This window comes from Neomonachus schauinslandi, chromosome 1, assembly GCF_002201575.2.
Source record: "Neomonachus schauinslandi chromosome 1, ASM220157v2, whole genome shotgun sequence".
In the NCBI taxonomy this organism is placed as follows: Eukaryota; Metazoa; Chordata; class Mammalia; order Carnivora; family Phocidae; genus Neomonachus; species Neomonachus schauinslandi.
Genome location: NC_058403.1, coordinates 191,945,995 through 191,970,878, shown reverse-complemented (window position 1 = coordinate 191,970,878; position 24,884 = coordinate 191,945,995). Strand labels below are relative to the sequence as shown.

At 44.9% G+C, this 24,884-nt stretch overlaps 1 protein-coding gene across 1 annotated transcript in view; it reads left to right on the top strand.

The window, feature by feature from the left end:
• Positions 1-24,884, top strand: part of CACNA2D3 (calcium voltage-gated channel auxiliary subunit alpha2delta 3) — an 856,949-nt gene that overhangs the window by 763,082 nt on the left and 68,983 nt on the right. The window contains exons 28-31 of the mRNA XM_021694907.1: positions 1,381-1,442; positions 2,883-2,927; positions 11,315-11,377; positions 14,471-14,541. Coding sequence (XP_021550582.1) covers positions 1,381-1,442; positions 2,883-2,927; positions 11,315-11,377; positions 14,471-14,541 — 241 coding nt within the window. The remainder of the gene's footprint in view (positions 1-1,380; positions 1,443-2,882; positions 2,928-11,314; positions 11,378-14,470; positions 14,542-24,884) is intronic.

The following is a 24,884-nucleotide window of genomic DNA, read 5'->3' as shown; positions in this document are numbered from 1 at the left end:
GTGCTCCATGTTGTGGCAGGTCCTCAACAGCCAGTTCGTTAAGGCCTCTGGAGCAGCCGCGTTCAACCCTGGCTGCCCGTTAGAATCACTAGGGGCTGTTTTTCAACTACCCTTGCCTAGACATCACTCCCAGGGATTCTGATTTAAATGGTCTAGGTGTGGAGGGGGAGGGCACCCAGGCATCAGTACTTTATTTCTTAAAGTTCCCCAGGTGGTTCTAATGTGTTGAGAACTGCCCCTGAAAAACCTCTATTTGGGGGTGATTATAATTCATATTAATATTACTCCTCTTTCTCTATAACTACTGACTGTAACATAACCTGAAAGGTTTTTTAAAAAGCAAGCATTTACCAATGGGTCATCTGTGTGCTCGGCATCTTGCATACCGGTGGTATGCAGATGTGGCAAAAATTGGGGAGGTTTTGTGCAAAGGACTGAAGTTTGCAAAATGCCACTGGGATAAATGGTGTCCCGTGTGGGGTCCAGTGTTTCCAGCCCAGAATCTCACTCTGTCTTTCCAGACTCCTCTAACATCTTCTGACCATCTGATGAGCTTTTTGCTCTGCCTTGAGCACTTTCCGAAATGGTTTCAAGAGTTACCTCATTTTGGCTTAGTCAAAAGAAGCAGTGTGAGCTTGTTCATGTCCTAGTTCTAAGGCTCCACCAAATGCTACTTCCCAAAGTTTCAAGTCACTTTCTTAACTCCTTTTTCTGTACGTTTTTCTCACTAGAACCAGCATGCACTTTTGCTGGAGGGAGCCTTTCACAGCCAAACAGAATTGCATAATTCCCTCAAAGTTCCTGGGGAAGGAAAATCATCATCATCGAGATGTGGATGCTGGGGGCCGGTTTAACTAAAGTCACATCATAGCAAAGTGACTCACTTCCAAACACCAGCCTCATGACAAGTGCTTTCCAAATGTTCTATCTCAAAAACACATGCATAATATACATTTTAGACATGCGAGTTCATACAGTAATAACTAGAACAAGAACTCCGAAGAAGAAGCAGTGGTTTTCTAAATACGCTTTCTTTCTTTTTTTTTTTCATTCCTGTTTCTAGCCTGGGTTGGGGAGGGGAGTGACCCCAAGTGTATGAATTTGAGAAACACACAGGTAACATGTCTCCAAAGAGTCATCTGCACTGTGCTTAGTTTGTTCCATGTCAAAAGTTCTGCGAGTGTAATTAACCTTGAGAATTCCTTACCTGAAAGATAAAATGTCTTAGTTTGTAGACTTCAGTGTAGATTTAGTTTTTAAGTGTTCTTATCTGATAGACTTGTCTCAGCTTCTTGCCATGACAGATAACGTTCCATGATAATCTTAAATAATTGTGTGAAGGAATCTCTAATGCCTTGTTTTATTTATAATTTGTCCCAGCTGTAGGCATTCAGATGAAACTTGAATTTTTCCAGAGGAAGTTCTGGACCGCCAGCAGACAGGTAAGTTATAATCAGTGTATTGAAGCATTAGTGGTACTGTTATTATACAGGTGTTCGCATTTAGGTACCCAGAGCCTAGAAGTGCCCGATTTCCGATGAATGTTTGGAAAATGTACTGCTGGCTGCTCAGATTACCTTTCATTTCACTGCAAAATAAAAGGCTGTCAGCACGTTAGGCACCGCAGTCTGGGAAAGTCGGCAGCTTGCTCCTACAATCAGGTTTTTTTTTTTTAATTTTTTATTGTTATGTTAATCACCATACATTACATCATTAGTTTTTGATGTAGTGTTCCATGATTCACTGTTTGCGTATAACACCCAGTGCTCCATGCAGAACGTGCCCTCTTTAATACCCATCACCAGGCTAACCCATCTCCCCACCCCCCTCCCCTCTAGAACCCTCAGTTTGTTTCTCAGAGTCCATAGTCTCTCATGGTTCATCTCCCCCTCCAATTTCCCCCGCTTCATTCTTCCCCTCCTGCTATCTTCTTTTTTTTTTTTTTAACATACAATGTATTATTTGTTTCAGAGGTACAAGTCTGTGATTCAACAGTCTTATACAATTCACAGCACTCACCATAGCACATACCCTCCCCAATGTCTATCACCCAGCCACGCCATCCCTCCCACCCCCCAACACTCCAGCAACCCTACAATCAGTTTTAATGGTGAAATCGGGATAGTGACCTTCCAAAGGAGAAGTTTCTCCTTTATCTATTGGGGACTTTTGTGACTTTCCATAGTGACTTTTTTCCTAGTCTTGTGATGCCTGGTAATTTATTTGTGAATTTCTTTATTGCACTTTTGAAGGCCTTTGCATAACTGGATCTGACTAAGCATGCATCTGCCCTCTTTGACCAGAGGGCTTCTCTGCCTTGGAGACTCTGGGAGCCTTCTTTCCTTGCACTGTGTTCTCAGGACTGAGCAGTCTTGATGGTATTTGTTTAGTAATTCAGCAGAGATGGCAATTTTGCCTGATTCTAATTGTTGGAATGATATATTATTTCTTAAATAAATACTTAAACACTTTAGGAAGCTATAGACTAAGAACACAGACAGGAGTTTTTTTTTTAAAAGTCATTAGGATTTATTAAATTAAAATTAAATAATTGCACAATTATACTTTTTATTACTCAAAGATTTGAGATCTTAGGAGATATCAATATGAAATGTCAATGTAAATTAAAATGGACAACATACATTAAGATGAAAAAGAGCCAGTTACCCCCCCCCCCAAAAAAAAATTTGTCTTTTATACTATTTGGAGTTGGTATGGATCCTGAGGAAGGCACATCTTGGAGCATTCCCTTTGGATGAAATTTGGTATTTGCATAAAAAGCAAGAACTTCTTATAGCTTGTCTTTGAATAATAATTAAGTGGCCACCATAGCAGATGCTGGAATGTCCATGTAACATGGTTGCTTTCTCCCCACCCCACAGTGTGCCTCTCTGGATGGAAAATGCTCCATCAGCTGTGATGATGAGGTAAGACAGCCCCTGGCCATGTTTCTGCTCTGGTCAAGGGGAGGTGACAGAGGGGGCCTTCTTACAGAGGGAGTGCCGCTGTAAATGGAGTCAGGTCTGACAGATTGCTCTGGGCCAAGCTCCCAAACCCCAAGGGCATTTTCCTCCTTCCTTCCTTCCTTCCTTCCTTCCTTCCTTCCTTCCTTCCTTCCTTCCTTCCTTCCTTCCTTCCTCCCTCCCTCCCTCCCTCCCTCCCCTCCCCTCCCTTCCCCTCCCATCCACCTCCCTTCCCTTCCCATACCCTTCTCTTCCCCTCCCACCCCCCTCCCTTCCCTCCCCTCCCCTCCCCTCCCCTTCCCTTCCCTTCCCTTCCCTTCCTTTCCCTTCCCTTCCCTTTTCTTCCCTTCATCAGCTAGTTTATGAGAGCTGGAAAAATGTGCTTTCAAAGTCCCATGGAGGGGTGCCTGGGTGGCTCAGTTGGTTAAGTGTCTGACTCTTGATTTTGGCTCAGGTCATGATCTCAGGGTCCTGGGAGTAAGCCCTGCATGGGGCTCTGCACTCAGCAGGGAGCCTGCTTGAGATTCTCTCTCTCCCTCGGCACTTCCCCCTCCACTTACCTGCTCCCCCTCCACCCACTCTCTCTCTCAAAAAAATTAAAAATAAATAAATAAAAAATAAATGTCCCATGGACAGCACTATTGGAATTTTGGCATTTTATAAGAAATAATACAAATCACTGCCTTTTGAAGCTCACATTACAGTTCTCAAAGCTTTTGCCCATATGTTCACTCTTCTCATCCTGGTAACAACCCAATGAACTGGGTAGGAATGATCATCCCGTTTGGCAGAGGTGGAAATGGAAGATGAGAGAAATTAAATGACTTGCTTAATTTCATGTAATAAATAAGCTGAAAATCTAAGGAGTTGAAAACTCAGAATTTTTCGTTCTAGCGTAATGTTCTCTCCCACAACTCTTTCCCTCCCTCCCTTTCTTTTTATCTCTCTCCCTCTCTGTCACTCTTTTGAGAAGAGGAATTTGAATCCCACACATGAGAAATAGAAGAAAAAAACGTGATACTGTCATAAGTCTACCCATCAGATTTTTGTTTTTACAGCATTCAATCTCTTATGCCCTCTGCCCTGAGATTTAGAACAAGGAGGTGTGTAGTGACCTTTCGAGTGGCTCAGATAGCCTTTCTTTCTCTACATTAGCTAAAACATTAGTCAATACATAAACCGGAACTTATATATAATCATATTTGTATTCCTTCTGGTTACCACAGGGATTCAAGAAATCCTGACCAAATTTAATTTCAACATAGATATCGTAAATTAGAGAGGCATCTGGGTGGCTCCGTTGGTTAAGTGGCCGACTCTTGATTTTGGCTCAGATCAAGGGTCCTGGGATCGAGCCCCGCATCAGGCTCCACACTCAGCGGGGAGTCTGATTGAGATTCTCTCTCTCCCTCTCCTTCTGCCCCTCCCCCCACTTGTGTGTGTGCACACTCTCTCTCTCTCTAAAATAAATAAATCTTTAAAAAAAGAAAGCATAAATGAGAGATATATTTCAAAAAAGTAGGCAAAAACAAGGAGAGAAATATAAAAGGGAGTCCAGGATGAAGTTAAAATACAAAATGCTCGGTCCCCAAAGATCATAATTGTTGTATGAATCAGTATCCAAAGAGTAAAAGCCAATTAGCTTTTTAACAGAAGCCCAATTTTCTCTGACCATCAGATCAAAAATAATTTTTCCTTAGGAAAGAGCATCCTGTGATATTTTATGATCAATACCCTTTCGTTAAGTTCAAGAATGCCATTCATAAGACAATCAAGCAGCCTCAAATCTCTCCTCCCCCTTTGAGATATTTATTATCATATAGGAGCGCTCAGCTCAAGACAACACAGCTCAATGATAGTATTGATTAATCAGTGTCACGGGGCCCTGTGTTAAGCCCTTCACTTGTACAGTAGGTACAATTACTAATCCCAATTTACAGCAAGAAAACTAAGGATAGTTCGTTGGTTAGTTGGTGACTATATGGATGGTTGGTTGGCTGGTGGGATGGGTAATGTTTTGGATAGTTGATTGGTTGATTGGTTACTAGGTGGTTGGATGGATAGACAGATGAAAAATGAATAGCTGGTTAAACAAGTTGATGAATAATGAGTAATTTTCCTATATCCATACTGCCTCTGTGCATCCTCACATATAAAAGTAAGTGGGAATGGGTGCCACTTAGAGTTAGAAACATCCAGAATATATTTGTTGTTCAATGGCTGATTTCACAGGTGATATCGCACGGTAGTTAGCAGGCTATGGAGTTAGATAACTAGCTTCAAATTGTGACTCTGACAGCCTTGTGACCTTGGGCAAGTTTCTGAACCTCTCTGTGGGGACAGGACTATCCACCTCATGGGGTAAGGGTGAGGAATGAATGAGATAATATATTTTAAAAAAATGCGTGGCACAGCTCCTGGCAAATGGTAAGCACTCAATAAAGTGCACTCAAAAACCAAAAATGTCTGCAGACTCTTTCTTCCCTGAGAGTTTAGTGGTTCCCCTGAGTCTAAAACTCAGATGGCAATGGCATATGCACTCGAGTCATATTTGCAGTCTCCGCCGGGCAGATGCATGCCTTCCCCACTACTAATGGTCTTCTTCAGCAGTCATGGGGATAAGCCCCCATACAAATGGTTGTGGAAAAGTTCATATGCTTGGAAAATTAAGCATTGAGTTTGCTCTGATTTCTGAACTTGATCTGATGCTCAAATGTCCTCATTTTGCACTGTGAAACTATCATCCATTTCCCATTTTGACTCTAAGTTTGGCTTCAGGCAACCAGTTGACATAGTTTAAAATGGAAATGCCAGTCCTGTCTTCCCACCGAAGCCCCTTCCCAACCTTTCAGCAGAATCTTTCCATGTGTCATTCTCCTTTCATGACTTTTAATTAAGCCTTTGAGACCATGTCCCTCCTTCTCCCCCAACTGCCCTCAAGTGATCAGGGCCCCATTAAAAACAGCTGTTGGGGCTCATTAAGTTCACATGCTCTGGCTTCTCCTCTGCACTGAAGACCTGGCCCAGCTCCCTCAGACTTATCAGACATGCTTTGTGTCGGACCCATTCCAGCCCCTCTGTCTCCCCCGTCAGTGGACTCCCTGGGCCCTGGCTGGAGTGCCCTAGGCTGCTGGGTGGAGTCAGTATGGCCAGATGTCTTCCCATCTTGAATAGTATACATCTTGGTTTGGCCCAGGCAGTGCCTGAGCCATGTGACTTGGAGGGCCTGGCAGTGGGCCTGACTGAAGACTTGGAAGGAGCTCCGTTCCATCCAAGGCGAACGTTGACTTCAGAGACTCACTTGTTCCCTCAAAGCATGTTTACTGAGCCCTTATGTGCCTGCTAGCCAGCGTGACCTCTGGGATTCAATTGGAAGTAGAGTCAGAAATGGCTCCTTTCCTACTGGAACTGGTTAGCTGGGGAGATAAGCGTAGGTGATTATCAGCTGTGGTAAGTGCTGTGAATTAAGCAATTAAACAAACCTGAGGTGGTTGGGGAAGTCTTCCCTGAGGAGGTAACTTGAAAGTCAACTGAAGAGGGAGGAGGAGAAGATGATATTGAAGACAGTGCCTGAAGCATGAGAAGAACTTCGAGGGCAGAGAACACCATGTATAAGGCACGGAGGCGGCCAAGGTTACTGCCGTCTATGGACACATGGTTGGCCTTCAGATGGAGGTGGAGAAGGAAATTCATGCCCCCCTCTCATCTCAGCCTGACCTGGGGTACTATTGTCTCTCCCTCTTGTTTCCTTCTCCCACTCACCTTTCCAACAGCCACCATCTCCTGACGAGAGCACCAGAATTTTGCAAGGAGAGTGGAAGACGAGAAAGTTCTCTTCTGGGGCATTTGGAGGCACTGTTGAGGGCAGTGAGAGGATCTAAAACTTCATATTCAAATGCAGCTGCCACCCTTGCTTGTTCCAAAGGAATCGAGCTTAATAATCATAACTAGACTTCCGTAAGGCCTTACACACATTTCCTCTGGAATCTGAAGAACCTCTTTGAAGGAGGACAGACTGGGGAAGGGCTAAATCCAAGCAACCTGGTGCCTCCATCTCTGTAACCACTTAGCCCAGTCAGGAGGGGGTTTGAGCATCATTACAATAGCTATTGAGGGCAAGGGCACAGAGGATCCTACCAAGTACTTCTTTCCAAAATAACAGCTTTGCAACAAATTTTTTTAAAACAATATCTTGATAGCTAGTTGACCAATGATGAATAGGTACATCATGTGGTGTGAAGTTAGGGTCAGTCTGTTCCACAGTCGAATATCAGGGCTGAAAGTGTGAAACCTGGAGAAAAGTAGGAAGGAGTGGCTCTTCTGTGTGCATGCAATGCAGAGACCCAGGCCCCACCCTCAGATGGAAGAACCAGCCCTCCCTGCTCTATCTCTAGCTTTCCCTCACTCCTCACAAATGAAAACAACAGGCAGTATGATACTGAGTTTCTAAGTGAGTTGTTTTAAATCATTGTTCAGTCTGCACCAATCAAAACAGAAGGCATCCCCCAAAAGGAAAGGCAAAACAGAAAGCAACAAAGTTCAGCCAACCTTGTCTGCAGATCCTCTTGCTATGAACTGTGGAACAACTTCCCTTTCTGAGAAACTCTGAATCTGTAGCATTAGAATACTTATAAAGATGGCACATAGTAGGTGGTCAATGACCATTTTTTGCTGAGTAGATGTAAGCAGAGGTTCTCTGAGGTCTGTGCTCAGCACTCTGCACCCATCATCCCATTTAATCTTCCCAACAACCCTATGAAAGTGTTGTTGCTACCTCCATCTTTCAGTTCAGAAAACTGAGACAGGTTAAAAAGACTTCGCTCAAGGTCACACTGATAGCGATGATTGTCAGAGTCTCCAATTCTGAAGCAGGTATGTCAGCCTCAGGGCTAAAACCACCTTCCAGGTAACACAAGCTTGGTGCTGTGTTTCTTGCTCCCAAGTACCCTTCCTTACTGGCTTTTGTTACCACCTGGGACTGCTCAATTCGCATGCCCTGGCTATGGGTTCTAAACTCAGGTTATCTACCTGATCTGCCTTTGGGACAGGAATCAGACTTCTCTGAGCAATCTTGAGTTATCCAGTAGTTGAAGAAAGATTTTTTTTTTTTAAATCAAGTTCTCTCTGCCTCTTTTTTTCTCTGTCTTTGCATTTTTTTTTTTCAAACAACCTCATCCCTATATGTTTTATCAAAGGTAGCTGTGGACTAGGCACTTGCAATACCTATCAAAATTGAGAGTTCCTCGAAGCCCCTCTGCCTGTCTGTTCACCCTTGGGACAGGGTGGGAAGTGGACACCTTCCAAGATGCTTGGCTTAATTTGGGGGGGGAGGGGGAGTAGTATAGGAAGGGACCTGAGAAAATATCGCCTCGATTTTCTTTTATTGGGGGTGGGTGGAGTAGAGTATGGAGAAGACAACTGAACATGATTTATTGTGAAGAGACACAGAGAAAACAGTTGATCAGACTGGACTCTGGCAATTCTGTCCTGACCGTTCCATAACCCAGTACAGTGCTCACCTAACTTACTCAACTCCACTCTCCCTGCCAGTAATCATTTAATCCAAACACTTGTTGGCAGGGAGGTCCGTTCAGGAAATCATCGTGGTCACTAAATTTACCTAACAAAACTGTATTGCCTGTAATGAAAACCAAATGACATCTTTCAGATTCGGTGACCCAGGTGTCCATCAATGACTCAGGTATTTGACCTTGGTATTCACAGTGATTTGTAAATCATGACATCAGCAGTTATCTGCTTCCTGCTTAATAGGGTAACCAAGTCTTTTTATAATCAGTGTAAACTTGAAATTCAAAGCTACCCATAAATGAGCATGGTACAGTGGTGTGGCATCTTCTCTGCCACCAAGTTGCTGTCATGGAATCCTAATTTAAGGGGGAGTCAGGGGAGGGAGAAGTGAATTTAAAAAAAATGTTAAATGGAAACATAGCCCAAAAAGTAAATGCCAGTTGGTACTCGGTATAGAAGAAACAAATGCTATATGCCTTAGTCCTTACCCAGGAGACCGTGCCCACTATTGTTAGAGCAAAATCTGAGGCACTTTTGGAGAAAGTGGACGCCTAGGCATATAATCCTCCAGGAGCCTTGGCTGGCCCTTCTGTTCCTCTTCCTATCATTTCTGGTAGGATGTAGACTAATCTGATCCACACGAGTGGATCGTTAGTATATGTTTAGACTATAGCCTAGCAGAGCTCTGGGAGATTGCTCTGGGAGATCCTGATGTGCCCATGTCTTCCCCTGTGATTGGAGCGGATCTCCAACATCACTCTCATGGACTTCATGGAATCTTCCCTCTTTCTCAAGATTTTCAGTTGACTTTTTAATCTATTTGCCTTGTACCTGCTTTGTATTATCCAGTATTTATAACATTAGATGGAGAGATAGTGACCAAATATATAGGTCTAATAGCAAGAGTACTAATTGACTAAGCATGTTTGAGTAGGGACTAATTTTATAATTAGGGATGGAGGTGGTATGATGATTTTGATTCTCTAAACAGCTGGGAGGATTTAGTCAATATCCAAATATGGAGGTCACTTCTGTCCTTGTATATTTATTGATTGATTGGAGGTTAACCTCCCTTTGCTTCAGTGTCTATATCTGCAAAACAAGGATCATGACATTCAAATAAGCAAAGATACAGATTTGTCTAACATGACCCAGTGTAGGCTGGGTTAAAACTCATAAGAGTACTAGTGTAGGGGGGGGCCTGCGTGGCTCAATCGGTTAAGCGGCTGCCTTCGGCTCAGGTCATGATCCCAGGGTCTTGTAATCGAGCCCCGCATCAGGCTCCCTGCTCAGCCTGCTTCTCCCTCTCCCTCTGCTTGTGCTCTCTCTGTCAAATAAATAAATAAATCTTTAAAAAAAAAAAAAAGAATACTAGTGTAATCTAAAACATTGCTGTCCTGTCTGAGAGAACTTTCTACACTGATGGAAATGTCCATAATCACAGCCAAGGGAGAAGCAGAGCACTTGAAATGTAACTAGTGCACCCAAAGAACTAGATTTTTAATTTTATTGAGTTTTAATTCACATAAAATTGAATTTAAATCTGCAGGTAGCTGGTGGCTGCCATATTGGACAGCACAGCTCTGTGGGATCGAGTTCGTAATGCTGGCTCCTAAAAATGGGGAAAGTTTGTCAAGACTCCCAACCAGCAGGGCCCAAGTAGTGTCCATATAGCTAAGATCTTCTTCAGATAGCAAGAGTGGAACCAGGTTGCCCAAGTCATTCACTCCAGCTCCCCTGGATAACAGAGAAAAACCCTATTACTATCAAAGCAACCAACTCTTTTCTAAAAGGTGGCAGCAGGGCTTTTCATTTTTGGCTGATTCTTCACCATGACCTAGTAATAAAGGATGAATCTTTCGGACCAACTCATTGCTGGACTTCTGTGCCTGACTCAACCCAACTCTACAGATAGGTAGCAAACAGCCCTGCGGTGGCCCAGAGCTACGGGGAATTTAGCTCAGGGTAAAGATATGTTACAAATTAAATGTTGCAGTCGGTATGTAAAGCTGCAATAAATAGAAACTGAGTTACATCAAGGATGGAATTAAACCTTAAATTTAAACTCCACAGTACTGTAATTAAAACTTAGCCTGTAGCAAATCATTCACTTGAGATTAAAGTAGTGTGGGGAAGCAGAGGTTTGGGTTTACCTTGCTTTCTACAATTTATAAGTCTGAGCTACCAAAAGCTAACAGCCCTGCCCCCAAACCCAGCTCCCAATTAAAAACACAGTTTGAAAACCTTTAGGAGACTGGAGGGGCCCCTTTAACAGAAGTCTGCCCCTTCCCCCCTGCCTAAGTCTATGAACAAATTAAAAAATATTACCTGGTCCCCTGATGGTCTTCTGAGTTGACACAGTGTTTTCATTAATACATCATTAGGGTAATGACATTGTGCTGGCGTTTTGCTTTCAAAACAGCCTGCACTTCGACGACTAGGAATACAGGCTTAGGGCCTGTGAACACTTTGTTCCTGGGAAATAGTCTTCAGGTCATAGAAAGGGGAAAAAAAAAAGAAAGAAAGAAAGAAAAAAACAACCAAGGAAGACCAACTGTAATTAATGTTTTAATGTGTGTTCTCTTTATCCTAATCTGGGATGTTCAAGGCTTGCTTAGTGTTTGATTTTTGTTTGTTAGTTTAACTAACAAACTGAACACTGGGGTTAGCTTAACCATGGCCTTAACTCCTAGAGCCAGCAAGCATCTCCAATTCCCCCCAAAACAACCTCAAATAGGTTTCTCTCAGGTTGGAAGTACATCATTTTGTGTAAAAGCAGTCTGAGGATCCAAAGTTGAAACTGTGTATTTTTTATTTTCTAGACTGTGAACTGTTACCTCATAGACAATAATGGGTTTATTCTGGTGTCTGAAGACTACACACAGGTGAGTGAGAAATTTCTACCAGCTCAGAGTAAGGAGCTCATGATGTGCTTGAGTGAGGGGGCATGAAGGGTGGTGTTAAAACTTTGAGACAATGATCTATATTTAAGAGGTAATAGCAGGAAATTATAAAACCTTATTTCTATCCCTCTAAAAATGTCACAGCCTACTTCTCAGCAGGCCCCAAAGAGTTTTTACCTCCCATTTGGGGGGGTGGGGCACGAGGTGAGGGCAGAGCCCACGGTCTGCTTTCTCACTCATAAAATGTTCAGTTTATAGGAACTCTTTGCCTCAAGGGTAGAGGTGCCTTAAAGAGTTTGGGCAATTTTAAGGAGATTTCCTTCTTTTGATATTTAGATATTTTCCCATATATGAATATATATATATATATATATATGGGAAATACATACATATGTATATATACACACAGACATAGACAAACACACACATATATATTCCAGCATAATTATTCTTTATGACTTCTTTCTGGTTTTTGCTTTTTCAAAATCAGTTATCTGAGTTCAGGGATTAACTTGGGCTCTCAACACTGAGGGACAAGGATCCAGAAATAGGCAAAGAATGTTCTTCATTTGATTGAGCTGTGTGTAGTGGTGGGGCAGGAAGGAAAGAGATGGGAAGAAACCAAGCCATGGGGCCAAGCACAGAAATCTTCACTGTGTTTGGAAATCAAAATAAGAGTTCAAACCAATAGCATTGTCCTAGAGAAAACAGGTTTCTCCTTTAAAACTTTGTGCATAGAAAACCTTGTCTGGAATTAGAAATTAAATTAGCATATTCAAAGAAGGTAAAATGCAGGCATGTTTATTAGTGTGACATGATAAAGTAACACTAGAGGAGGCACGTGGTCTCTGGTACTTGTTCTCTTCCTTCCCCTGGTTTGGGGGGGGCGGGGTGTGGCAGGCATATCACGTGACCTGCCTGAGCCTCCTGGCGGGCTCTGTAAAAGGATGATGGTTGAGGACCATTTGATAATGAAGCCCCATTTAAATCATTTGAAATTCTTTAGCAGTCAAAAGTACGTTAGACCTATTGATGCCAAATAAATTAGTTAATTGTCCTTAAGTCCCTAAGGAGTTTGAGCTTAATGCCTTGTTAATTGATCAGCACTGGCTCCAGGTCACATGTGGAATCCTGCTTCAGTTTTCCTTCTTATTCATGAAAAGCTTGTGGGATTCTTAAATGCACCTGTGATGGATGAAAAACACACAGGGTCAGGAATCAAACTTGCCCACACCCTGTCTCCTCAAATGCTGACCATCACTGGACATGGGACAGTTGGTAAAGATTAGATAGGAGTGAGCCCAAGAAGCAAGGCCAGTCTCTGAGAGAGCAGGAGAGCCCTGAGGTCCATGGTAATGTGTCTGTTTGGCTGGGAGAAGAAACCCCCAGACATTCAAGAGTCAATGGAGCAGGAACCCAAATTAACCACCTGTGAGGAGGAAACCTGTCCTCCTGCCATGATGGTGGGGAGGGCTGAGATAGGACCCTGGTCCCATGCCAGGGAGGAAGGCCATGGTGGATACCTTCCCGTGGTCAGTCCTTGACTAGCCATCAGTGTAACCCAGACCGGCGTGCGGGCTCTGCTCTCAGCTGGATCTCTCCAGGGCACAGACCCGCAGCACGGCCCAGGGAGCCTGCAGGCCGGCTCTGCCCCAACTTGTTTGATGTTGTCTGGTTTCCTGCACTCCAATTAGGATAATTCTTCTTCATCTAACAACCAGTTCCATTGACCCTGACATATTTACACACACAAAATACAAATGTCCTAGCTCCTAGCGGCAGCACACACCCACAGGGTTTGCGAAAGATTCCAGGTGCCCCCGGAATGTAACAGGCAATGCTCCACGTTCAGTCAGTGAAATGTCATGTCCTTCTTTCTCCTCTCTTTCTTGACTTTCTGGCAAAGTCTTTATATGCCTTTCTGCCTGAAAATTCCCAGGAGCGTGGTTGAGGTCACTCAGTGGTAAATTGAATCGAGATTTAGCTAATACAAAGCCTATGGAATTTATTAATTCAGGCTCTTAGAGTAATGCCCTTGACCCACCCACATGTAAGCTATAACTCCTTAGAGCACCCATAGCAGACATGGGGGCTCTCTCCTGGTCTACACCAGCTCAGTCCGGGGTGTTGGCAGAGGAAGGCCATTGCCCCAAGCTCTGTTCTGCTGCAGGGCATACACCCTCCCCCATGAGACCCCGAGGCTAGTGGTTCCAAGAGACTGGAGTGATCAAGGAGGATGTTAATCCTTCATCCCACCATTCAGAGTCTGCAAATCTCATCCCACCATTCAGAGTCTGCAAATCTCAGCCAGCACCAAGACCTAGTCTGAAGCCAGAACATCAGCCAGGTGGTGGGAAAGGGCTGCTCATCCCCAAATGCCCTGCAGACAGTCCCACAGTAAGGGTGAGCCATTAGAAGTCGCCTGGCCGTGCTGCCTCTTCCAGGGGCTGGACTCTGGACTGCCTTATTTGTCAACATAGTAACTGCCCAGGGACAAAATTGCGAGTGATCCTCAGAAAATGATTGTGAGAAAGGACCTATTCTCAACAGCAGGAAATTTATAGGTCCAATGAAGAGGACTGCTATATTTCCCTAAACAGGTCATCCAGGAATTATAAACAATCCTTTTTATTACTGCTTAGGAAGCCCTTTCTCAGCCTGTTCCTGTCTATGAAGGAGTGTTTTAATCACAGGGGACTGAGTGCAGATTAATGCTTACAACATCTGAGCGCGCGTGCATGTGTGTGCACGTGTGTATGTGTGACTGTGCACGTCTGTGCGCTCGTGTGCTTGGGGTGTTTCAATTCCAGCGCTCAGCATGTGTTATGCAATGCCAACCCCCTCTGCCCCTGCCATGTACTATGGAACATTCCCATCTGCTTACTAGTATGCTCTGTAATGCCATAACTTCTCCTGACTATTAAGACATTTTCCACTTTTTATGTAACCTGAAAACGTGCCTTCTGCTTCTGTCAGCTCCAGAACACAGACTGCGTCCGTTTCTGATTCTTCTCTGGTGTTTGAGCACATTGTTTATCTATACTTCCTCCTGGGTTCTTCTTTTCTTCCCCGCAGACTGGAGACTTTTTTGGTGAGGTGGAGGGAGCTGTGATGAACAAACTGTTAACAATGGGCTCCTTTAAAAGGTAAGGATTTTATGGTCCCCCACACCCCCTGAAAGAGTTTGCCTAAATAAAATAAAACAAACCAAGGTCAAATAAAGCAAGCCCAGACTTGACCCCGTGGCTGGTTTGTACTTGTGTTCATGCTCCAGAAGATCTTGCTGAAATTCGATGCCTCTTGCGTGAGTGTTAAAGAGTCACAGAAACTCAGCTCACAATGAGTTTCCTGTTCACCCAGCATAGGGTTTATTGGAGGCCAATATTGAAGTCAGAGCCTGCACTGGGACAGGATTATAGCAGTCTTGAGCAAGTGATTGCAAAGATGTAGGAAACGTTTTCCCCTGGTTAAAAAGGAGTGTATGTCTCACATTTTGGCAACCTGGGGAAGCTTGCTAGAAATCTGGAAATCGGGGATGAAAAGTGACATTTAGAGACCTGCCAAAATAATTTTAGAAAATCAAGTGAAAGCTCTCAAAACCTGCTCCCAGATGGAGGGGAGTTTAAATCTGCTGCTAGAAGAAAACCCAGATGGTGCCAAATTCCACTGGAGGCAGGTACTACTCACCTGGGCCATGACAGCCACCACTGACCCTAAGGGAAGCTTATGTCGGACCGCTTCTGCGTAGCCCCATGTCTCTCCTGGGCAGGCCAGCCGTGCTCTTGGGGACGCCAAATCCTATGGGGAAAGCTGTCTCCCCATGAGTTCAGGAGGTCAGTAATGTCCCCCAGGAGTCAACATGTCTCCCTTCCCTTGGCCTCCCAGGAAATGGCAGCCTTTGAAGTGGTGCTTCCGTGGGCATATTTGATGCTGTTAAGTACGTAATAATAGCAGGCGCTCCAGGGATGGACCCGGGCTCGCCTGAGAGAACCACTACCGCTGTGGTGGGAACGGCAGGCCCCTGGTTATTACTCCCTGCAGCTGAATGGCCAGGAAGTGTTAGCTCAGGAAATCGGACTTTTATGCCAGTCAACAAGACCCACTGAGGGCTGTGCTGAAAGCAGGGAATTCAAAAATGATGACCCAATTTTTGAGATTCCATAGCTTGTTTGTGCCAGAAGGAGGGAAAAAAAAGAAATGATATAAGAAAACTTGGCCTCACTCCAGCACTTCTGCAATCTCTGACACCCTTGCCTGCCCCCAACCCTCCTGCAGCAGTGTGTTCCATTCCCTTTCTAAAATTCAAGTGCCGTTTTTTCCTTGTTTTGCCAGGAGTCATTGGTCATGTGCTTGAAAAGTCAGCTTGGAGCTGGGCTTGGGTTGCCATGGAGTTTTCCATGACTTCTCCAAGCTTCCCAGGGCAGCTTCTGGATTGTCTGCTGTCCGGGGCTTCCCTGGCTTTTCCTATCTTTATGTGGATGTGAGCCTTTGTATCGCGTTCGCTTGTTTTCGACTGGGGGGGGGGGGGGGGGGTGAGACAAAAGATGAGAAGAATCACACACGTGTTTCTCATTCGAAAGCATATTTTTCAACTTCTTGAACAAAATCTTATTTTTTTTCTTTTCCCTCTTGGATAGTCCTTTCAAACAGCTTGGTGGGAGAAGGAAGAAAGTTGTAGTGGGATTTTAAATTCCCAGTCTTCTTGATGTGAGTGAAGTGTGGCTGGCATGAATCTAGAACTTTCTTTTACTATGAGAGGAGCTAACATATTTGAGAAAAGGGAAGGACTGGGGACTTTACTCAAGTGTAATTGCATCTGTTGTCATCGGGGGGAATTGGCTGACAACACTCATGGGCCTCTTCGAAAGGGCCCTCACCGGGGCCATGAGAGCAATGAGAGTTTACGTTTTAGAGTCAGATGGACTGGATTCAAATCCAGACTCTGACGTTTCCTAGCTGCGTGCCTTAGAATGAGTCAAGTGACCGCTCCAAGCTTTGGTTTCCTTACGTGGAAAATGAAGGCGATAATTATAATTGCTTCCATGGGCTGCCGTCAGAGTTAATGAGATAATAATGAGCAGAAAGATTGTACTCAATGCCTGGCATATATTAAGGGCTCAATAATTGCTAGTTGGTGCTGCGATGTGTATTGTGGATCTTTGCTCAGGCTTGGCTTTGCTGTCTGCTTGGCACCAGGTAGCGCTCCTTCTGCATTCCTGCACCTCACAGCAGGCTTCCCACGACCAACATCTGGCCAGGGGGCCTCCAGTGTTGGGGACTGCAGTGCATCCTCAGTGCACTAAGGGTGACAGTCCTTTCATTCAGAGAAGACCTGTATTTCAGAACCTCTGAAAGGATGTAGCCGAAAGTACCTGGCGGTGCTCTGGGACAGAAGTCCCCCCCAAGAACACAGGATGCCTGGAAGCTGAGTGGCTTTGGGGACGTGGTTGAGCTGAAGTAAATCTCAGGACTGGGTCCCTGAACTGACCTCTTCTCTCTCCTCCCAATGTCTTGGACAATGTCGGGATGGCACAAGGTCTCTTGATTGATCTGCTTATATCCATTCTTTAAAAATGAGTTTCATAGACAAGAATCCTACAAACCATCTTCTCCAGAAAGAGTTCCCAGAGAACACTATCTCCCTTTGTCTGTCTCCCTTTCTCCCTCTCCCGTGGTCCAGATTTGCTACCTCTCTATCTAAAGCAAGATGATGCTTGTTTACACGGCAGTGGACTCTTTCCTTGATTGTCTGGTCACTTGCCTGGTGACCCGATGGTCGTTTTACTTAGCAAGGGAGGGAGGGAAAGAATATCCACATCCAGGCCTAGGTGCCATGGGGAAGAGAGGGAAGCCATAGACTTGTGCAAATTACCAATGTGAGGGAGCTTTGAGAAAGTTCTGCAGCAGTGTGTGCAAACAACCTAAGAGACAAAATAGTCTCTCCTGGTCACTTTAGCTCAGTCTTTGACTTGACTGTGTTTACCCCGCTTACATGTGACATTAGCATCCAGGGGCCAAATAACATACCAATAGCTTCAGCGGCATGAAAGCAATGATCACAACGGCAACCTTCCCTGAGCACCTACCCCACACCAGACCTGGGCTGCACCTGACATATCCTACCCCTTTCAGTACTTTTCAACAACTCAGTGGGACAGGTATAAACAGGACCAGCTGCACAATTTGCAGGCCCCAGTGCAAACTGAAAATCTGGGGTCTCTTGTTCAAAACGTTTTAAAAATTTCAAGGCAGTGACAGCAGAGCATTCCACCAAGCCTGGGGCCCTTCTAAGTACAAGGTTCTGTGCAGTGACACAGGTTGCATGCCCATGACCCCAGCCCTGGGTGTAAATATACCCATTTGATAGATGGCAATAATGAGGCTTGGAAAGGTTAAGAACCTGCCCTAAGTCTCTGTGTAAGAACGCTGGGTTCAAACATCCTGTACTCTGAGCACAGAGAATGTCTAGCTTCTGCCCTTAACCTGGTTCTGTGTACAGTAGCACTGTGTTGTACGTGGAGCTCCTTCCAGTTCTGTTTGAGAAGGGAAAGGTAGCTGAGGACGATGTTGGCTCAGCAGTGTCTTATCTGGGCAAGCAGAACTTTCAGGATGGGAGGCCAGCCGCACAATAGCCTCGCCCAGATTTCTTTCAGCTGAAGTTGATATCCCTTTAAACCAAGCTGCGTTCCCAGGCTTCCTGTAATTTCTCATGAGATACTGTGTGCCCGGTCAGCTTTTTGTGTTTCAAACAGAGAACTCCAAGTACTTCTTCATTCTTATCACGAGAGTAAGTGGACTCCCTGGGTAGTGACTCATTTAGGGTTTTTCAATTTAGCTATTTTTCTTTTTCACTCGTATTCACATCCAGTAAGAGCCTTGCTTTCTTATTTCTCAAAATCCACACTCCATGGGTTCTTTCTGCTGTCATTGGCAGTGACATCACCCCTCTTATGATTACTAAGAGAACATCTAGTTTCAAAATATTTTTCTTAGAGTTCCTGTAAGGATAATTTCTTAGAATTCATGTATCTCCCCCGCTCCTTGTCCCCGGTGATTCAAATTCAATGTCAAATACCCAGGAAAAGTGAAAATCTATGCATATATGTTTTATATATAAAGTGAAAAACGTGTGTGTGTGTGTGCGTGTAGCCAGTCATAGGAGAGTATCTACAATTCCTGAGAGGGCCTCTTGATACACTGAGCTTAAGCTAAGAGGAGTCCGGGTTGAGCACCAGAATTGTACTGTGTGGCCTTGCCCAGACTCCCCATCTCGCCCAGCCTCATTTTCTTCCTCACCCAAATATGGACCTCGAGATTTTGTGAGAATTAGCTAAAACAAAGTATGTGAAATTGCTCTGCAAATTACAAAGCTATTGCAGGCAGGAGGTGAGATTAACTCTTGGATAAGGCCTCCAAGTATCTTTTTTTTTTCTTTTCATTTTCTTCTTCTTTTAATTTTAATCACTAAGGCTCCCCAAAAGGTGGTTACTTTGCAACAGTTACCTCCAGGGCACAGCCGTGGGGGTGGGCCCGTGGGCCTGGACTCAACCAGCATCCCTGGAGAGCTTTTAAAACATACCTGTGCTGGGCGCCTGGGTGGCTCAGATGGTTAAACGTCTGCCTTCGGCTCAGGTCATGATCTCAGGGTCCTGGGATCGAGTCCCACATCAGGCTCCCTGCTCCTTGGGAGCCTGCTTCTCCCTCTGCCTTTCTCTCTCGCTCTGTCTCTCATGAATAAATAAATAAAATCTTTAAAAAAAAATGCCTGTGCTTAGGCTGCACCCTGAGACATTCATGTGCAATCCGGCTGGGGACAGAGCCCAGACATTTATGCTTGTTGAAAGCATCCACATGCTTCTTATGCACAGTCAGGGTCAGGAGCACCAGGGTACCGGTCTAGATGCTGTCCATTTTGGAGTTGCCTGACATCGGGCAACTTTAACTCACTAAATTTCAGTTTTCTCAGCAGCAAAACAGAACTGAAAGAATTTTTCACATACCTGCTAGTGGGGGTTAAATGGAATAATGTGTTCTTTTACCAAACATCCTGGTGGGTTCTGCCAAAAGGTCTTCCTTTGTTCTTTGTGTATCTGATTAAGCTTGAGGAAGCAAAGACCAATTGGCCACACCTGGCCTTTGGCTTGCAGAAAAACGGACTGTTTGCTAATAATCTGTTTTTGCTTTGGGAGCGACTGATAGTTCCTCTCTGTCTGGGCTGTGTGTTTTTTGCTTTATTCGGTTTTGTTTGTTTTATGTGCTTGGTGCCACATGCCTGAGTTCTCACCCCTTCACGACCGTATTTTCCCTACGGGGCCTGGTGAATGTCTTCTGCACCTCTCCCCACACATTCATTAACATAGTTGACTTGTGTAGAATTCCCTGCGGTGGTGGCTCCTTCTGCCCTTGAAATTGCCTTTCTAGAAAGGTGACACATCAGGCAGAATTCAGGGCTTGGGCCGTTCCTTCTCCTGTCTCTACATGATGGAACTATACAGGCTGGATATAGGCACCATGGCCAGTGACTAGAGCTCTCCCTGTCCTTGGCCATCACATTGCATTTCAGCCAATGCCTTGGCCTTGGAGTCTCGAGAGTGTTAAAGGAGATGTCTGTTATGTTTGGAAGGCTGCTCTCTCATGCCGACCGCCCCCCCCCCCCACTCCAGTGTCTAATACTCAACTCTCATGTAATGAATGTAATGGCTTCTCGGTTTCCTGTTGACCCGACCGTTTCCACAGAAGTATGCTTTGTCAGAGGTGGCATTGAAAGGAACAAGAAGACAGATTGGCTTGAACAAGTGGGTTTCTGAGCCAAACTTTCTGGAATGCAGAGAGACATGAAGATTCCAGTGCACCGCTCTTTAAAATCCTAAAGCTGGGCGCCTGGGTAGCTCAGATGGCTGAGCGTCTGCCTTCAGCTCAGGTCATGATCCCGGAGTCCTGGGATTGAGTCCCGCATCGGGCTCCCCGCTCTGCGGGAAGTCTGCTTCTCCCTCTGCCTCTCTCTCTCTCTCTCATGAATAAGCAAATAAAATCTTTAAAAAAATAAAATAAAATAAAATCCTAAAGCTGCTGCTTGAGCATCCCCAATGACAACAGTAAGAATCGCTGCCCTCCTCCTCTTCATCATAATAGCAGCATGCCTCCTTTATTAAATACTGAGTACAGGCTCGCCATCATTCCAAGTAGTTTACGTGTATTACCTTCATGAATCCCCATAACAACTCTGTGACATAACTACCACCATTATATCCACTTGACAAAGGAGGACCTGGACATGGAGGCTCTGAGCATCCGAGTGTCTTGTCCAAGTTCACCCACAGTAGTGAGTGGGGGAGATGGAATTTGCACTGATGTCTCTCAGATCCTAGATTGCAGACCATATTTATCCAATCCCCACTCATCTTCTCCCCTAGTTGGAGTAGACTGAAGTATTTCTTACAGAGATATTTGTTCACATTTATGCTTATTTGGCTTCAGGAGATTGTCAAAGTTTCTCAATCAAACTTTGAGTTCAATATATCAGTTAGTAGTTAGTTTTACCAGAAGTAATAAAAAATTCCAGAGTAACAAGGGACTAAAGAACATAGGAGTCTTTTTCTCTTTTATGTGAAGGAAGTCTGAAAATACAAATTTGTTGTCATCATGGACCCATGACCACATCTTTTTTTCTCTACCTTCCTCTGTTGGCATTTAAATTCAAGGTTACTTCATGGTCCAAGATAGCTGCTTAGTTCCAGCCATCACATCTGCAGTCTAGGCTGGCAGAAGGAGGATTCAGAGAGGTCCAAAAGTCCAAGTAAAATTTCTTGATTGAAATTTATTTTAATAAGTAATTGTATTAATTTATTAAAGTAAAATATGGTTTATTTATTCAAGGCATTTAGTCCCATACAATACTTCTGCTTCATCACATGGCCTCACCTAGCTACAAATGAACCTGGGAAATGTGCATATAAAAAGTCGGGGTTCAGACTGGCAAAAGAGGAAAATGGACTTTGGGAGACTATGATAGTCTCTGCCATATCCAACATAACTGTTTACTTCAGATCACACAGGTCCTCTAAATATTCCATCTGATTTCCTGTGATATCCACCTGGACAGTCTTCCAGAGATGAGGCTGTGTTCACAACTCCTAGATCCCCCCACACCCCACCTGCCCAGTGCAGTCCTGAACACAAATGGTCACAGCCACCAACTAACCCATCTGTCCACGATGCTGGACCCCAAGCAGCACAAGCAGGGGCACTCAATAACATTTGTGGGGGTGACCGACAGCAATAATGGCACCAACAACACCAACATCCCTAGGTACTGACACGCCGAGCCTCAGTTACATGCCCTGCAGCGTGCTGAGCCCGGCACAGGCATCGTCGTGGTACGGTGCTGGGAAATGTAGACGTGAACTTGGCAGAGCCCAAGGAAGCTCCCCCAGCATCCAGGTTTCTTGCCTCAAATGGGTTTTGCATGAACTCCTTCCCCAAGGAGAATTCTGCTGTTTCCTTCTATTTCTTACTCAAAGAGGCAAAAGAAATTTAATCTTTTCTATGTGGCATTGATCAAGATTCCATTTTCCCCTTCAGTTCAGCTAATTTTCATGGAAGGGGCAGGTGAACGGACAAACAGGCTGCCAGCTAAGTGCTCTTACCCCCACGCATGCATATTATCCTTTGCCTCGGGATGGAAGCAGCTGGTCCACTTAGAGCTGCAATAAGCTTGGAGCAGTGCTTTCACCTTCTGAGCCGTTTCTTTTCCTATAACATGTAACCATGCCCCGGACACAAGAGCTAATGCTTGCATGCTGGCACCAAGCAACTGATTCTTTCTTATTGTTACTACTTTTATTACCTGGGTGAGATGCTGACATGACCACTCTCTGAAACTTTGCTTTGTTTTATATTATCAGCACGTGCTGATGAAAAGCATTTGGTGCTTCATGTATAGGACGAGCGAGGCTTTTTCCCATGGCTCGCTCCTCAGGGTTCTGCAGTGGACCCCGGTGGCCCCAGGACCCTGTGTGCGGCCACATGGCACTTCTTCTCTGCTAATGCTGGGTGCTCATTCACTAGGTTTGTGCCAGGGATTCCCAGGCCGGGGTTCAAAGGTGGCAGGGCCAGGGTCATGTAAATTGAGCACCTCTGCTGTGTTCCATGTGCTGGGCTGACCTTGAAGAGTGGTGCAGTCTCTGTAAGAAGTTGCTCTGGGATGACATGGGCCACCAGTGTGAAAAAGAGGGAGGGGACAGCACCTTTTGGATTTTCTGTTAACACTCAGATCAACAGATTGAGCTTTTCCCCCCTCTTGGTTTTCTGAGATGTAAGAACGAGTAAGCCTTCCCATCATGACAATGGCCTTATTAAGAATTTTCTGTGTTCCCGTGCCCTGTCCTATCACTTGCAAGTTGAAAGCTGCCCCAGAGAACACATTTTAAGGCTCGACAAAGAATACATATTTTCACATGCTACCCTAGTGAGTCACTTCTCATACTTGTAGATTCAAAAACGCTTAAATATGTCCCATGGTGAGTTTCTATGTCAGATGCCTCCCTACCCTGTTTTTATTTTTTTTTTATTTTTTAAAGATTTATTTATTTATCTGAGAGAGCGAGAATGAGAGAGAGAGAGAGTACATGAGAGGGGGGAGGGTTAGAGGGAGAAGCAGGCTCCTTGCTGAGCAGGGAGCCCGATGCGGGACTCGATCCCGGGACTCCAGGATCATGACCTGAGCCGAAGGCAGTCGCTTAACCAACTGAGCCACCCAGGTGCCCCCCTACCCTGTTTTTAGGACTGTATTTGCAAATACTAAGCTGTTTCAAGATTGGTTTTTAGGCAAATTGTTTAGCCAGACCTCATTCAGTGAGTCATTGCAGCTAAAGGACCTGGCCTCCTGGGCACACAGTAGGTGTTTAATAAATGCTGGTCCCTGCAGTTCCTCACAAGTTGAAATTAGCTGAGTGCATGCCTTTGAGATTGAACTTTCTAGTTCTTAGAAGAAATATTTTTCTTGGTCGTGATTTTTGTCTCGTTGGAAAAGAGCAGAATCAGCAAAATCGCTTTCAGCAGGTCCCAGTGTCATGGGCCTGTCATCCACGGGGCACACAGGGCTGTCTATGTTTTCTCTGCAGCACTTTGAATTTCTTCTTCAGACACCGTATCTGCCTTCCGTCAGAGTTTCAAAGAGACCAGTCTAGGGAGCACAGGGATGCTAATGATAAGGTCTCAGCTGTAGCCTGCGGCTGAAGTGGCCTGGTGGGGATGTCATGGGGAGTAAGGCATGTTATCTGTAATAAGAATAAACTCCCGCTGCTGAGTGCAGCGGGGCAGCACCAGTCTTGGGCTGGGCATGCGGCTGGGGGCTTATTTTAGAGCCGAATGAAAGCAGGCAATTATCATGTTCTTTAACTATAATCAGCCAAACAGGATACAGGTAGCCACAAAATGGAGTTATTTAAAACAGTAACAAAATCACTTCAAAAAGGGTAATAATCTGGAAGTCTCTCTTCCTGCAACATCTAGTTAAAGCTGTCTAAGCGTGGAGAAGACAGGGGAGGCTTGTTCTGTAACCTCCTCAATGGCAATCGGATCGGGAAAACTTCTTGGGAAATGAAAAGCTGGATCCCTGGCCCCGAGGCTGCCCCACAGCCATTGAGTTTGGCCTCACCATGTAAAGGAGAGCCTTTGAAAATGATCCCAGGAGAATCCCGAGCTTCCTGGGAGGGTGGCTCTTGAGGGGCTCTCGCTAGTCCGGCCAGTTGGTCCCTCCTGGCCCACTGACCACAGACTTGAAAGCTGATTCTGGACTTTGGCTACAAGGCCTTATCTTGGGTAGCGTTTTCTGTGACATTCCAATGAGACTGGGATAGGGCACGGGGCAGAATTGTAAGCATTTCCCAGAATCTGTCAGAGCCTGCTCCTGAGCAGAAGGCAGAGTGAAGGGGATTTAGCTTGACCCCCATCTAATTCTGCCTCTGCTATTTGTTAGGGGTGTGAACTCGGACACACTACTGAGGCTGGCTGAGACTTGGTTTGGCCCTCTGTGAAATGGGGATGATTAGAATCTATCTTGTAGGGATATGCTTCCAAGAGTACCTTGCTCACGGTTGCTAAATAGAGCTCAGTAGACATGAGCTATTGTTATCATGGTCCTCAGCTGTGAAGCCCACGGACAGAAGTTCCCGTCATGTCTCGATAACCCTGGTGTGACTCCTGAAGGTGTCTTGTACCTCAGTAACAGGTGCAAATTTTACGCTGCATTGTATGTGCCAATGAGCTAAGAAAATCGGGAGGCCTGTCCATCCTCCAGCCATCTGGGTAAAGCCTGAGTCAATTCCCATTGCATTAAACACCACCCCCATTAATTAATAATGGTAATGAAAACCAGACTAATAAATTATAACAACTGCTGCAGCCTTGCCTTCTGCTGAATGCTTCCTCCATACCGGATCCTGTGCTAAATGCAATACGTATATAACCTCAGGTCATCCCATAATCC